Source organism: Suillus discolor (assembly GCF_016758755.1).
Source record: "Suillus discolor strain FC423 chromosome Unknown F5147scaffold_13, whole genome shotgun sequence".
Classification (NCBI taxonomy): domain Eukaryota; kingdom Fungi; phylum Basidiomycota; class Agaricomycetes; order Boletales; family Suillaceae; genus Suillus; species Suillus discolor.
Window position 1 is genome coordinate 640,919 of NW_024541260.1, and position 14,210 is coordinate 655,128.

At 48.6% G+C, this 14,210-nt stretch overlaps 5 protein-coding genes across 5 annotated transcripts; 2 read left to right on the plus strand and 3 right to left on the minus strand.

Annotated features, from left to right (window-relative positions):
* Window positions 1–1,613, plus strand: F5147DRAFT_683156 (2-nitropropane dioxygenase). The gene is made up of 6 exons (XM_041436527.1): window positions 1–126; window positions 231–295; window positions 348–449; window positions 503–844; window positions 904–1,385; window positions 1,446–1,613. The coding sequence occupies exons 2-6, from the start codon at window positions 259–261 to the stop codon at window positions 1,515–1,517; spliced, it is 1,035 nt and encodes a 344-aa protein (XP_041295754.1). The 5' UTR covers window positions 1–126; window positions 231–258; the 3' UTR covers window positions 1,518–1,613.
* Window positions 1,614–6,877, minus strand: F5147DRAFT_683166 (carbamoyl-phosphate synthase L chain, ATP binding domain-containing protein). Its single transcript, XM_041436528.1, has 26 exons — window positions 6,511–6,877; window positions 6,355–6,453; window positions 6,185–6,297; window positions 6,013–6,137; window positions 5,858–5,953; window positions 5,365–5,802; window positions 5,061–5,308; window positions 4,892–5,002; window positions 4,772–4,840; window positions 4,229–4,708; window positions 4,097–4,179; window positions 3,964–4,049; window positions 3,907–3,911; window positions 3,649–3,854; window positions 3,459–3,595; window positions 3,185–3,405; window positions 3,092–3,131; window positions 3,006–3,040; window positions 2,937–2,954; window positions 2,561–2,887; window positions 2,456–2,502; window positions 2,243–2,402; window positions 2,023–2,185; window positions 1,949–1,965; window positions 1,834–1,894; window positions 1,614–1,774 (listed from the first exon to the last, which is right to left on the minus strand). The coding sequence occupies exons 1-26, from the start codon at window positions 6,673–6,675 to the stop codon at window positions 1,728–1,730; spliced, it is 3,597 nt and encodes a 1,198-aa protein (XP_041295755.1). The 5' UTR covers window positions 6,676–6,877; the 3' UTR covers window positions 1,614–1,727.
* F5147DRAFT_683170 (uncharacterized protein) lies at window positions 6,870–8,856 on the minus strand. Its single transcript, XM_041436529.1, has 9 exons — window positions 8,623–8,856; window positions 8,510–8,565; window positions 8,261–8,458; window positions 8,143–8,199; window positions 8,023–8,091; window positions 7,786–7,965; window positions 7,579–7,724; window positions 7,402–7,518; window positions 6,870–7,342 (listed from the first exon to the last, which is right to left on the minus strand). The coding sequence occupies exons 1-9, from the start codon at window positions 8,723–8,725 to the stop codon at window positions 7,144–7,146; spliced, it is 1,125 nt and encodes a 374-aa protein (XP_041295756.1). The 5' UTR covers window positions 8,726–8,856; the 3' UTR covers window positions 6,870–7,143.
* A 748-nt stretch (window positions 8,857–9,604) lies between these two features.
* On the plus strand, window positions 9,605–10,833 carry F5147DRAFT_65633 (uncharacterized protein). Its single transcript, XM_041434106.1, has 2 exons — window positions 9,605–10,095; window positions 10,144–10,833. Exons 1-2 carry the CDS (start codon window positions 9,842–9,844, stop codon window positions 10,691–10,693), a joined length of 804 nt encoding a protein of 267 aa, XP_041295757.1. The 5' UTR covers window positions 9,605–9,841; the 3' UTR covers window positions 10,694–10,833.
* Window positions 10,834–11,335: 502 nt separating this feature from the next.
* Window positions 11,336–14,081, minus strand: F5147DRAFT_608822 (uncharacterized protein). Its single transcript, XM_041432394.1, has 10 exons — window positions 13,790–14,081; window positions 13,541–13,735; window positions 13,411–13,484; window positions 13,267–13,358; window positions 13,084–13,211; window positions 12,942–13,030; window positions 12,767–12,885; window positions 11,993–12,714; window positions 11,726–11,937; window positions 11,336–11,676 (listed from the first exon to the last, which is right to left on the minus strand). Exons 1-10 carry the CDS (start codon window positions 14,033–14,035, stop codon window positions 11,493–11,495), a joined length of 2,061 nt encoding a protein of 686 aa, XP_041295758.1. The 5' UTR covers window positions 14,036–14,081; the 3' UTR covers window positions 11,336–11,492.
* Window positions 14,082–14,210: the final 129 nt, after the last annotated feature.

A 14,210-nucleotide genomic window follows, 5' to 3' on the forward strand; every position in this document is an offset into this window, starting at 1 on the left:
GTTTCCGTTCCATGCGGTTTCTGTTCATAAGATTGCCAAGCGTTTGCGCGATCTCTATCACGACCGAAGCTTGAAGCTTCTGAAGCTTCAAGAAGGATCATGCTGACAGACTTGTGTTTGAACATTTGTAAGTCACCGGTCGTTTGTCAGTCACCGATCAAAGCGTCGGTCAAGTCGCCCGACAGTGTTTATCATCTAACATATAAAATCGCAATGTATATATGGATATATCATCTCATTCCTCCGACTGTCGTCGATATGTCAAGAATTCGTACTGCTTTTACCGTCCTAATGGGTGTGTCCATCTGTTCCTCATCATGAAATTGCATATCTGAGGACCCTCACAGACATACCCACTCCTATAGTAGCTGCGCCCATGGCAGGGGCTAGCGGTGGCGCATTGGCAGCTCAGGCATCCGGTGCCGGAGCATTTGGATTTATCGGAGCAGGTGGAGTCCGTCGCACCTTTTACGATTAACTTGCTAAATAGATCATCATCTAGGATATCTGACCTCTTCTCAGATTCAGGAGGAGCTATCCTTAGCCCGCGCGCAGCTTCTCCTATCCGATGCAGATCCCCTTCCAATCGGCGTCGGATATTTGGCTTGGCAACTTGACAAAGATCCCGCTGCCGTTGGATTGCTCGACATTTCCCTTTTGAACAGGGTTCAGGCCATCTGGCTCGCCTTTGGCAACAATATAGGTCGATGGGTCGACTACATTCGCTCTTATGATGCGAGTTCCGGGCGGGGGCAGAAAACCTTGATATTTGTACAAGTTTCCTCAGTGAAAGAGGCTCTCATTGCCATCCAAGACTGGAAAGTCGACGTTTTAGTAGCTCAAGGTTTTTCCCCTACCTCCTTAAGCTTGGTTTGAACTTTCCTCTCATGGTCAACGTCGCAGGATCTGAATCTGGTGGCCATGGGTATAGCGCTGCTCCGCCGCTTCTCACGCTGGTGCCATCTATCTTGGCAGTGTTGCCCAAAGAGGGCCCGCCACTTCTAGCAGCCGGCGGATTGTCAACGGGTGGTCACGTTGCTTCTCTGCTTACGCTCGGAGTCTCTGGCGCGGTGCTCGGGACGAGATTTTTGATGACAGAAGAGAGTTTCTATAATGAGGTGCAGAAGAACATACTCGTCAAGGCCAGTGCCAATGACACGGTGCGTACGACGGCATTTGATAACGCCAGAGGAACTCTGGAATGGCCGGAAGGCGTCGACGGTCGTGCCATTTATAACAAGACAGTGAAAGACGTAGACGCTGGTGTCGACATCGAAATAGTTCGAGATAATTTCAAAAGGGCAACTCAGGAGGGGGATCCTGATCGAATTTTGGTTTGGGCGGGTACTGGAGTTGACTTGGTCACGGAAATTCAGACTGCGCAGGTCAGTTTGACTCGCTAAACTGCAACGTGCCGGGCTGTCAGTTGATTCTTGTTTGTATAGGATGTTGTTCGGGAGCTTCATGCAGACATGATGAAACATTTAAGTTTTGCATCAACACTTATTGCCACCTAATGACAAACACGTTGGTTCCCGTGAACGTTTTCTTTCCTATTCGGACAAGTAGTTTCGTCTGATGCGCGTCCCTGTGGTATCTTAACGTTTGGAAACATAACTGTCAGGAACGCCATTGATTCCCTCGGTAATAGTGTGATATGCGTTCCATAAGACTATGATACAACTAATCGTGACAACAGTTCGCGTATGCTCCAGAAGATCCTTGCTTTAGTGGACGATTTCCACTGTCAGGTCGCCCTGATTGATGGAGTCACCTATACAGATTTGTTAGACTAAGTCCGCGCTCCGGAGAAACGAATCGAATGAGGCTTGCCTTCATTGACCACCACGCGTTTAATATGACCAGAAACAGGTGCAGTAACAGCAGACTCCATCTGTGGTGAACCAAACGTCAGCAGGTCGTCATCTTCAAAGCATTTCACACATACCTTCATCGCACTCAGTACTGGATAAAAAAAAGCTCACGTCAGAAAGAACATCAAAGAACGCCGATCATCCTTACCGCAGAGAGGGTCGCCCTTCTTAATCTCGTGGCCCTCCTTCACTCTGACCTCAACTACGACACCTGACATGGGTGCACCCACTGATCCAGGGTCAGAAGTCGCCTTCTCCCGCGAGACTGTTTCTACTGCGGAATTCTTGTCCTCGACAGACACAGCCCGAACCTGCGGCACAGGGGAAATGTCAGCAAAATCTTCGCATGTCATACTATTGTTATCGACCTCGCCGTTAACTTCGAACCAGACGTCACGTTGGGCACGTCCTTCCACAACAGGCCCAACGGCCATCAGGCGGATAATCAGAGTCTTTCCTTTTTCGATCGAGATGTGCATCTCCTCTCCAGTAGCCGGTCGCCCCAAGAAGTACCGCGTGGGAAGAACGCTGGGGTAAGGATAAGTCCATCTTTGAACATCACACGGCATCATGAGGTTTACCTGAGATCTCCGTATTTCTCAAGGAAACCCTGGTATTCCTCGAAGACCTGACGGAGTTAACATGACTTCAGAATATGCATCGCGGGAGTGCAAGGCACGACATACTTTGGGGTACATGACATATGAGGTAACATCTGCATCCGTAATATGCTTTCCAAATTTGCTGCGGAGCTCTGACTTGATCTTCTTGAAGTCCAAGGGCTGCATAGTCGCACCAGGACGCCCATCGATTCTTGGCTTGTTTCTGATGATATTCGAACGAAGTGGCTCAGGGAAACCTCCCACAGGTTGTCCAAGATAACCCTGGAAGAACTCCACAACAGAAGAGGGGAAGTCAAGCTGGTCTGCACGTTGAATAACGTCCTGTTTGGAGAACGAGTTTGACGTCATCCATTGCGCGAAATCGCCAACTACTTTGGATGAGGGCGTAACCTAATAGTTCTGTTAGAATTTGCACGGAGTTAAACAGGTAATTGCATGCCTTGATAATATTGCCACACTGAAGGGAATGATTCAGATGGAGTGGGAAATGACGCGCAGACAAACTTACCAGTTCGTTGGCCTCGATGTATTTCTGCTTGATTTCTGGGATTCGAAGGTCGGAAAACGTAACTTACTGGTAAAGAAGACACTCACGGGTCCACTGTGTGCCGAGGCCTAATTGTGACGCTTGGAACTATAGGGTCGATCAGCCGCCGAATCTAAATACATTCCGGACACCACGCTCACCATGAGATTCGTATATTGACCTCCTGGCATTTCGTGATCAAAGACACTTGAATCCGAGGCCCGGACATTGGCTTCGAAGCAACCGTAGAGCATGCGAACCTGGCTCCAGTACAAGTTTAGCGCTTGGATGTCGGCGTAGCGGATGCCCGTCCCTAATCGCGTTTGCTCAAGGGCCATGCACACGGCTCCCATTGAGGGCTGCGATGTCAGACCAGACATACCTATCGGAATTGTTGAACATCTGGCTCGTCATTTGCAGATGTCGGCAACTTACTATCAATGGCAACGTCAACGACATCAGCACCAGCCGCGGCGGCGGCGAGCATGCTAGCTGTTGCGATTCCAGCCGTGTCATGGGAGTGAACGTGGATTGGAATGTCAGGGTACTTCTCCCTGATCGCGCCGATAAGCCTGCAAATGTGTTAGTGTTTGCAAGTCGGACAAAAAGGTGTTTGTTGATGTACAATTTTGCAGCTTCAGGCTTCAACAAACCAGCCATGTCCTTGACACCAAGGATGTGAATTCCCTCTTCCACTAGTTGGTCAATGAAATCAAGGTAGTATTTCAATGTGTATTTGGTTTCCTTCGGGCTTGCGACGTCACCGCTGTAGCAGACAACGGCCTCAACGACACCTCCTGCCTTTTTGGCGGCATCGATACCGAGTCTCATCTAAAATGAAAGTGAGTGCAGTCTCATGAGAATTTGGTTCACTTCGTCTTACGTTCTCTATGGGAATCCGTCAGCAATCAAGACTATGCGGTAAAGATATCATTCTCACCAAAGTAGTTCAGTGAGTCGAACACTCGGAAGATATCAAGACCATTCTCAACCGCCTTTTTCGAGAAGTCATAGATCGCGTTGTCGCTATGCGAAATCAGCCGGACATTAGGCGGGAATGAGAAAGCACGCACGGGTAGCTTGTGTATCCGACACCGTTGGCTCCACGAACGAGAGCCTGGAAGGGAATGTTGGGTACCAGCTTACGCAGGGTACGCTATTTAAACGTCAGTTCAAGCTCCTCCAACACACCACAAATCGCGTACCAGACGTTCCCAAGGATCTTCATACAAGAAGCGCATGGCGACATCGAAGGTGGCGCCACCCCACATCTCCAAACTGAATGCGTTGGAGAGAGCAAAGCTGGTCTCAGTGGCGATGTTGACCATGTCGATTGTCCTAAGGCGAGTAGCGAGCAACGATTGATGGGCATCACGCCAAGTGGTGTCCATGATGAGCGTTCCAGGGTATTCGCGGACGGCCTTCGCGAAAGCTTCGGGTCCTTTCTCAACGATGATGTTGCGCCATCCAACCTCACAAGGGAATGTAGTGTCAAGGGGTGTGCCAACCGGACCATCACGGCTCTCAAATTTGGGAATGACGACCTCATCCTTAAGGCCTGGCTCGCCGGTCTGACCTTTGATGGAACTTCCATTGACTGCAAGGTCACCAAGGTATGCAAGGAGTTTCTGTGCACGGTTCTGGCTCTGCACCAGCTTGAAGAGCTCAGGGGTGTCATCGATGAACTGATGTAATACAAATGTTCAAAGGTGCGTCTTATGGTCCTTGCATCTGAGGAATGGACTTACAGTAGTCCATGTCTTGCCACCGATGAAGACATCGTGGGTGAGGAGACGGAACAAGAAGGGAATGTTTGTCTATCGGCATTGTCAGACACATTTTCATATGAACACTAAGAGGTAAATTACCTTGACACCGCGAATACGGAACTCGACCAAGGCACGCAACATCTTTCTGCGGGCAACTTCGTAGGTTGTGCCACTTACAGTGCATTTCACCAACAAACTGTCATAATGGGGCTGTTGGGGGAAATGGATTCAGAATGACTCCGAACGTAGGATACGATTAGATGCATACCGTGATCTGTGCACCTGCAAAGCCAGAGGACGCGTCGAGACGAACACCATTTCCACCAGCACTGCGGTACACCTCGATTTTACCAGTATCGGGCTGGAAACCAATAGCCGCATCCTCCGTAGTAACACGGCACTGGATCGCAAACCCACGACGAGTGATGGCCTCCTGAGTCAGACCAAGCTGAGGGAGGGTAGCACCGGCAGCAATTTGGATCTGGGCCGCGACAATGTCGATACCAGTAATCTCCTCTGCATTCCGAGTAAGTAATGCTAGAGGCACTCTAATTCATATCTGGAAATCGTACCAGTGATGGTGTGTTCAACTTGAATACGGGGATTAATCTCAATGAAGTAGTGCCTTCCCATCTGATCGACAAGGAACTCCGCGGTTCCAGCATTCCTGTATCCGACACTCTTCGCGAGCTTAATCGCGTCCGACAAAATGGCCTGACGCACTTCCTCGGGGAGGTGGGTTGCCGGTGCGACCTCGACAACCTTTTGGTGACGTCTCTGGACGGAACAATCACGCTCAAACAAATGAATCGTGTTGCCAACACCATCGGCAAGAATTTGGACTTCGATGTGACGTGGGCGCTCAAGGAAGCGCTCGATAAAGACAGTACCATCTCCGAATGCCGATTTAGCTTCGGATACGGCACGCTGGAACGCGTCTTTGAAGTCCGATTGCTCGCGAACAACACGCATTCCGCGGCCGCCACCACCCATAGCAGCCTTAATAATAACTACATGCGGCAAAATGGCATCAGAAGGAAAGCGAAAAGGAGAATATCGACGGACCTGGGAAACCGTATTCTTTGATGAATGCATCGCCATCCGTGTACGAGTCAACCGGGCCAGGTGTACCGGGAACAACTGGAACACCGACCTTCATAGCTTTATGGGACAAATCCAATTAGCATATACGAACCGATTCTCGACGCACTATCACCCACCAAGTGTACGCGCTTTTGTCTTGTCGCCAAGACCATCGATAACCTCGGGCGATGGTCCGACAAATGCGATCCCGGCCTGCTCGACTTTGCGAGCGAATGTAGCATTTTCTGATAAGAAACCGTACCTAGACAATCATCAGCCAAATATAGCGGAGATATTCAGGGAGCATACCCAGGGTGAATCATATCAACCCCATGTTCAAGAGCGATGCGGATGATATCTTCTTGGGCAAGGTATGCTCCAACGGGAGTCAACCCCTTGCCGACTTGATATGCTTCATCGGCCTGATTGGTATCTGATGAGCGACATTCGATAGATTAGATATCGTATCGTTCAAATACCTTCTGGCGATGAGCTGAGAGACGATCCTCAAACGAGTAGATCGCGACAGTATGCATAGCGAGCTCATGAGCGGTACGGAAGACTCGGATGGCGATTTCCTGTAAACGAAATATCTAAGCGACAAAAGACACCCAGATCAACAGATCAAAACGCACACCACGATTAGCGACGAGAATCTTGGTGAGAGGACCACTATGACCAGCGGATTTCCTTCTCATAGTTTGAATAGAGTGCACTGGCGTGCCGGGGGCGCTGGGCGTCCCCACGAACGTATGTGCCAACCTCGGGGGGTGGAGCGGTAACTGAGTCGAAGCAGCCATGATGGTCACTGGTTGAAAGTGAAATGAATGCTAAAGTAAAGTGAGGGATATTTAAGAGCTTGGGCAAGTCAGGGATGGGTGGGATGGTAGGGACAATACAAAGCTGTTCAAACTTCAGGGATTTTGATTATCACCAGTTTCTCTCGGGCGCTTAGCCTAAAGCATCTATCGGACCATATGAAATCAGGAGAGGCCGTAATCATGCCATAATCCGCAGTGATCCGTCCGCATCCCCCACAGCATCATGTATCTTTGTTTCGCTGGCACATGTTTATCTCAGACCAACGTACGGACTTAAAGTGGCTTACTACCCCACGTTCTGACTCTTAACTCCATCACTGCGGCCTGTCATCAAGTTGGCATGTATTCGACAGCTCGCAAAAAACCGCACTAATGAGCCCTGAGGTACGGCGCTCCGTCTAAATGCTCGGGATATACAGAAACATGATGAAGGCACTTGCCGACGGTCTACCTGTTCGACAGGGGTATTATAGTGGTTGCTTGAGGCCGGCTCTCCATCTTCTTCTGGTTGTTCTTTGCTATCGCATATACAATCCCTGCAAAGAACCCCATTCCGATCGCCGACACCGATCCTACTGTTACTACATCACCAAAGAAGAGCATGCCTGAAGCCGCAACAGGGAGTTTGTTGAGGGCTCCGACCATACTATAGTCGTCATTATTAGCTGCAGTCTTCTGAGAGTGCTGGAGGCCATGTATCCATACCTATAGGTAGTACTACTTGTGGTGCGCACACACCATGCCGTAGAATATGAGATTCCAACTGCCGCAGCACCCGAAAATGCGATAGCGGACAAAAGAACGTTGCGTGTCTCGAGTGGGCTGGATCAGGCAAGCGTCAGTAACTATTTTGTGATCTCACTGGGTGATTGGGCGACGTACAAATTTCTAACCAGGTTCTCTGAGCCCCAATCCTCCACAACAATGGAAAACACAACCAAGACGGGGATCGATAACAAGTTATTGTAGAACATTGAATCCCAATCAGAAAAGCCAGTGACTTTTATGCGCTTGCGCATCAGAAGAACCTAGGCAATGCGGCCAACATTCAGCTCAGGGACATCACCAGGGCATGGCAGGGAGTCTTACGTAGGCAGCGCTCATCAGACAATTCACAAACATCCATACGTACCCCGCATTCAGTCTAGAAACCATGTTTGACATCATGTCTAAACCAATTCCCATGGCGGCGCTCGCTGGTGGAATGTTCGCGGTCCCGTCTATGGCATTACTGACATCCGTCAACGCAGCCAATATAGAAGACAAGACCTGTCATAAAATCAGCCCGTGAACCCTATCTTTCCGAATAATTATGAGGCCACTTACCATAAAAATGAAGGCGACCATTGTAAGTGCTGTAATTCGTCCGCCGAACCAGAGGACTTCCCCGTATGCCTAGTTCTTCGTTAGCCTCAATATGCTCGCGGCTAAGAACAATAACCGCACAATGAGTATAATCGTCAGATTCTTGAAAATGGTATAAACGGGTATACTGAGGTATTGCTGTGGTGAGGCTGTTAGCGCATGACGTACAACATCAAGAGTCTTATTCGGCAGTACCCACCAGACTTTTGGAGCCGGTATAGATTACACTGACCAGCAGACAGCTGATGGGATACCATGCCTTGACATCTTGCATGTCGAAATCGCGAAAGGATATTATACCCGACTTCTTAGCTGTAATCACGCACGCAACACAGACTATACTCTGCATTGATAGCAGCAGAAAAGTCATGTTAAATTGACTCCCGGACACTACAAACTAAATCACGCTATCAGAAACTGAACATAATAAGGGGACGTTGTCTATGACCTTGTTCACGACTGTCATCATGATGGACGCCAGACAGTAGCATACTACAGAAGGAACTATACACCACCGCGCAAATGAGTGAGCATTAAACACAAAACATAACAGTAACTCACTGGCGGAGCTAGCATCTCCAGCATCTTTCTGGCTGCCGGTGGCTAAATTGCGCCGCAACTCTGCCAAGTCTTGATCCTCTGAAGATTCCTTTGAGCTTCCCATGTGCACCTGAAACCGAGTAGAGGGCTAAAAATGGAGTTTGTACTAGAACCTAGTAAGCAAGTGGTTAGAGCCAGGGAACGAGGGGACAATGAAAGAATCGTAAGATGTTCAGAATAAAATGTGCTTTGCAGCTTGTGCAGCAGGCGAATTTCATCCTTATATTACGTAATCCTTGGCATATCCCAACTCGGAGCTCCGACTTCGCTTAGTAGATTCACAAAACGCAACGTTCTTTCAGTCGAACATAGTAATAACATCGTCACAGTGGTCTGATGGGCACACCTTGGCATTCAAGCGAAATTGGATGACATACGAGATGCGGATGTCATCACGGATTATATCACCTACTTACCTCCTCGAGGAGCTCGGATGCAGTCATCGGGAGACAATCTCTCGTGAGAAACATAATCAATTCCAGAAATTGGTTGAGACACTAATTAGGCCCAGGCCCCAGAGGAAGCCAAACATATCATCCATATGATCATGATGGTATTACTGCTGAATGTTCTCCAATTAATTCTCCATGTTGGCCCTCACCAGTAGAGACCTTCTTGTCGGAGTCTGCACCACAACCCGAACCATCACCTGTTCTGCATTCAATCTATCCTGCGAAGGCGAGACCTCCCGGGCCAATACAGTGAATTGTGGAACGCGCTCGACAACTACAGCTTCAAAAATACGATTCTTTAAAGGGGTCTCAATAACAAAACATTTTTGAATGTCAGCCTGAAGTTAAGTACCCATTCTATTGATTATTTGTGTGCTGGCTCCTCTAGCTCGGCAATAAGTTCGGCGGCGACAGACATAAAGTATACAAGATAGACCACACATCAGGTCTCAGGCGCGAAGGCAAATATTAGCACTGCCTACTGTGTTAGCGAGAATTCTCATAGCGTTCCACTCTGTCCGGGAAGAGGTCTGCGGTCTGCCCGACTGCACACGACACGTTCTTAGCTAGCGCGAGTTTGGCGGCTGCCGCATGAGGCATATTATTTGCCACCAGAGCGATATTTGCTGCCGGAGCGATATTTGCCGCCAGAGCGATATTTACTCCAAGTCCATCGTTATCATAAAAACAACCAAACTGATCGATCATACATTGATTTCCACACCACCATGGTTTCACGCCCCTTCCTGCAGAAAAGCGCCATCGCTATCAGCATCGCCAGCCTATTCTACAATATCGCAGAAGGCATCATCTCCGTGTTCTTTGGTGCAGAATCGTCCTCGCACTCTCTCATCTTCTTTGGCATTCAATCGGTAATCGAAGTGCTCTCGTCCTCACTCGTGGTTTGGAGATTTATGAACGGACTCAAAGCTGGTGAAGAAGATGACAATGGATCTGAAGTCAGAATGAGCAAAGACCTGAGGTTTGCATGTTTTCCCCTCTACCATCTTCGCTTGCTGATACACAACAGGATAGAGAGAATAGCAACCTTGGCCATAGGGATTCTCCTCGCGATGCTTGCCCTAGCAGCCGTAGGTACATCCATCGCCTCCCTCATCGCCCATGACCACCCCAGTCCATCCAACGCATCACTCATCATCGCTGCGAGTGCTGCCTTCATCATGTTCTTGTTCTGGGTACCGAAGCGCTACCTTGCAAAGGCGCTGAACTCCAGCACGATGAATGGCGAGGCACTTTGTACCTTGTCGTGCATCCAGTTTAGCACTGCGCTGCTGATTGGCTCCCTCGTATACCGTGTCTGGCGCGGTGGGTGGTGGGTCGACTCCGCGACTGCCATCATGATTGCTATGCTTTTTGGTTGGGAGGGCTTTAAGATGATTAGGTGGGCAAGCAATGATAAATTCAATGGCAGCTGTTGTTGTGGACAGGGGGAACAGAAGGCAGATAAACAAGTCATGCCCGGAGTCATCATGATGCAGCAGCCCAATACAGCTCCCCAGCGCTGCTGTGGTGACTCCGGTTGTTGCAAGCCTTCACAAGAAAGTAGCGACAAAGTATAGTGTGTTCAGATCCCGTTTTCAAACCAGTTGGCACAGCCGCTGAAACGCCACTTTTTCAGCCTTTTCGAATATGTAGAATCAAACAATTGTTTCTCAACAACCACCGCTCCAAATGCTATGATTCTTTGACGATCTATTTTATTGTGCCTAGGGCACGCCAACAGAATTTGGGCAATTTGGCCGTTACTTCGGTATCAAGTTGCTTTCATGGTGCCTCGCACAAATTTCCGGCAAGAACAACCAATCCTCTCCACCAACAGCCATTCAACTGTTCATTATCTATTGTCTCCCGAGGGCACAGCAAAAAAAAACGAGAGCTTTTAGTGCGATTTTCATCGTGTGAGCTTGCCTCTCGTTTGTAATCACTCTCATAGCCAAAGGCGAGCCCATCAGCGAGGATCTACGCTGGACTATTGTATGAACGGCTCGCCTCGTTGACATGGATGCCATATCTATGTGCACTGATGTCAGCCGACGCTAGATACTTCGGATCCTAGCATTGTTCAGAGCTACAGGCAAGGTAACGACAATGACAGACCGTCGTAGGATTGGTCGCCGCCGTCATTTGACTTCCGAAGATGTTGCAGTAGTATGTACTGATCATTGCCTTGATACTTGAAACTAATTTATTGATTTCAACAGTTCTTACATGGATCTCAAAACGTGTGACAGCTACCTCGAAGAACTCAAAGAAGGGTTAGAGGAGATCTGTGGGGTGTCTGTCTCCATGCCCACAGTAATAATATTGTACAATAAATATTCAGAAATGCATGTAGAATATGAGACGAATAGGAATATACTACACCAGGTGACTCTTCCAGTAAAGGAGTTCTATACCACTGGAGTATGACGGAACTAAGCGATGGTCGGCATGATTTGATACCTTGCCGTCGCTGTCCACAACCATAGAAATCACGGATGTTGAATTGCGGTCAGGAATGTAGTGTGTGCCTTGTTCGGCCTCATTCGAGGGAATCCCATGACTGCTGACAGTCTTAGCATGAATATACTTCCAATGAAGAAAATACCCACATCTCAGCCAGATGGTTCTGAATGAAAGTAAGTGACCGAGCATCACGCACATGATGCTGGCACAAGGCGCAATACACGATAGCATCTGCCTTCACAGAAGGTTTGGCTTCTTTCTCATAATCCTTGACATTTCCTAACTCCTCCCCCTCTATCATTGTCCACTTGATCTCTTCAGGTTGCAGATCTCTGTGCAAGCGATAGCTGTGCATCACCTGTAACGACAAATCGATGAGCATGGTCGCAAAAATTCGCGTGAATTTCGTTTACCGCCATGTCCCATGTCATAACCACCTTGCTGCCCGGCGTGGAACACTTTCCGCATGCAAAGCGAGCATCCAGTTCATCCATGTGCTCTCGACGCGTGGTCTTGGGGTCAAGACTGGCAGCCTGAATGACAGCTGCAGTTCCCTCAAAAATACTAATCCGAGGAAGATGTCTAACGGCGGACCACATCCTGCACTCGAATTGTTTGACTTGTAGAAGGTACACCTCGTCGAACAGCGTGACAGGTGCCGGGGCGAAAAATCCAGGCCACGAGAGCACTTCAGGATACATCAGGAGACGACGATCACTGCCAGATTCCACAATAAATGTAGCAGTTGCCAACTGCAGGCAATCCGCATCCTCCTGTTTCCTACTATCACCCTGGCTTTCTGGACTGCGGATCAGATCTAGAAATTCGCGATCGATTTTGGCTCTCCAGGAGGATACGAAGTCCGGGAGCTGCTGAAAAGCAGAGACGAATGAAGTCGCGGTAATTGTGGCTGATTCAGGTGACATGATGAGAACTCTGAAGGGGTCGAATTCTGCAACATTGACGGCATGTGGCATCAGGTCAAATGTTGCATCCGCGGGAGGGGGGTCCTGTAGGTACTTCTTGTATTCATCCATCAGGATCTGGCGCCGAGGACCGTAGACCTTATCTTCTATGCGGCGCAGCCTGACATTATCAAGCGCTGTAATCAAATCTGGGCGCATACGATCCCACGCTAGTAGCAAGAAGCTGTATACCTAGTTCTAACAATTTGACGACATACTCACATTTTTGATTAAGAGGTTTAGGTTCCTTGAACGATGTCCCCAGATGGTCTTCCAACCAAAATTTATTGACATAGTCCAACTCAGGCCTGTAGCCTGCTTCAGTGAGACGAGTCACGATACTATGTTTGCGCATCAGTCAAGGCTGGAGCATACAAGAAAGGTGTAGCTGACGTACTCGTCCTGGCGAGCACGCCTAATGGCGTCAAGTTCAAGTTTACGAGAACTTGCGACACACTCTAACCACTGCTGACAGCGCTCTGCATGCTGGAATGAAGATGTAATTGTAGGACCCAAGTAAAACTAGTTCGACGACCTACTTTCATGACCTCAGCAGCATGCGTTCGCTTCTCACGCAACAAAGCTACCATCTCGTCTGCCGGCGTCTTCGAGAGCTCGGCACGTAGTTCATCGAGTGCCTTCTTGAGGAACAGCTGCTTGGGTCGGCCTGCAACATCGTAAGAAGACGAATGTGACAATGATGCAAATCAAGGTAGGCCCACCCGTTCCGTATATAATGGCATGCGGTAAGTCATATGAATTGAAATTTACCGTCCATGGGAAGCGGCTTGCTGTACTCCACTGATCAAGAGTGCTATGCACAGCGTAAACAAAAGAGTTGACAAGCCTGAACCAAGATGACCAACTTTTCACCGATGCATCTGGGGCAGTATCGTGCTCGAAGTGGCCATAAAACGGATCGGACAACTCTGTCACAATCCTGTAATACATAGCGGTGAGCAAGGATTGCGGCACTTTCGGTAAAGCTCGTCGCACATGGCAATGAGGATAAAAAGCAAGATTTGCATACTGTGGTTCACTCATATCTTGAGGGCAATCGGGAAGGTCATCAACCTGAAGACGGGCAGTTTTCCAAACAGAAGCGGATGATCGCTGCAGCAATAAATTCCTGAAGTCCTTGCTGGTTCGGGATAGATTCAAAAGGTCCATTGGAGAGAGAAAACTGAGTATCTGTATAAGCTCACAGTGAGCGTTGCGTAAAAAATTCGTAGGCTTGAGCCTGACATGAAATAGAATATCCAAGTTCATGGTGGGCATTAGGTCGAGTCGTCCACGGCGCTTCAACTTCTTTTTGGCGCGGTAACCCGCCCGTTTCTTGGATCTTTTTTTGACGTGGCGCGGAGCAATATCAGGGTCTTCTGAATCCTCGTCACTAGTACTAGCTTGAGGGGCAAAGCTTCCTGGTTTTAAGACCATTACTTTTGTGGAGTCATTGCCGACCACACGAGTGGCCGATCTTGTTGTAACCATTGAACTACAGTCTTTGGTGCACACTAGAGTTAAAGCTTGAACTGCGTGGGCTGGGTCGTAAAAAAAGGAGTTTGGCTGGATCGGGACCGGCTTTGATGTCACAGAAATTGCCAAACAATTGGAAATAAATATACTTACAGATAAATAAACAAACAACATTCACATGCACAACATG

Excerpts from the sequence above, each read along its gene's own strand:
- F5147DRAFT_683156 (XM_041436527.1), top strand. The coding sequence starts at position 259 with ATGTCAAGAATTCGTACTGCTTTTACCGTCCTAATGG. Across the intron at positions 845-903 it reads CGACGTTTTAGTAGCTCAAG|GATCTGAATCTGGTGGCCAT; the intron begins GTTTTTCCCCTA and ends TCAACGTCGCAG. Across the intron at positions 1,386-1,445 it reads CGGAAATTCAGACTGCGCAG|GATGTTGTTCGGGAGCTTCA; the intron begins GTCAGTTTGACT and ends TTGTTTGTATAG.
- F5147DRAFT_683166 (XM_041436528.1), bottom strand. The coding sequence starts at position 6,675 with ATGGCTGCTTCGACTCAGTTACCGCTCCACCCCCCGAGGTTGGCACAT. Across the intron at positions 5,003-5,060 it reads TTGCAGGTGCACAGATCACG|CCCCATTATGACAGTTTGTT; the intron begins GTATGCATCTAA and ends TTCCCCCAACAG. Across the intron at positions 2,503-2,560 it reads CATATGTCATGTACCCCAAA|GTCTTCGAGGAATACCAGGG; the intron begins GTATGTCGTGCC and ends TAACTCCGTCAG.
- F5147DRAFT_65633 (XM_041434106.1), top strand. The coding sequence starts at position 9,842 with ATGGTTTCACGCCCCTTCCTGCAGAAAAGCGCCATCGCTATCAGCATC. Across the intron at positions 10,096-10,143 it reads AGAATGAGCAAAGACCTGAG|GATAGAGAGAATAGCAACCT; the intron begins GTTTGCATGTTT and ends GATACACAACAG.
- F5147DRAFT_608822 (XM_041432394.1), bottom strand. The coding sequence starts at position 14,035 with ATGGTTACAACAAGATCGGCCACTCGTGTGGTCGGCAATGACTCCACA. Across the intron at positions 13,212-13,266 it reads TGCCATTATATACGGAACGG|GCCGACCCAAGCAGCTGTTC; the intron begins GTGGGCCTACCT and ends ACGATGTTGCAG. Across the intron at positions 12,715-12,766 it reads TAAACCTCTTAATCAAAAAT|CGTGGGATCGTATGCGCCCA; the intron begins GTGAGTATGTCG and ends TCTTGCTACTAG.
- F5147DRAFT_683170 (XM_041436529.1), bottom strand. The coding sequence starts at position 8,725 with ATGGGAAGCTCAAAGGAATCTTCAGAGGATCAAGACTTGGCAGAGTTG. Across the intron at positions 8,459-8,509 it reads TGATGACAGTCGTGAACAAG|TTTGTAGTGTCCGGGAGTCA; the intron begins GTCATAGACAAC and ends AGCGTGATTTAG. Across the intron at positions 7,343-7,401 it reads ACAAGTAGTACTACCTATAG|TATGGTCGGAGCCCTCAACA; the intron begins GTATGGATACAT and ends TGACGACTATAG.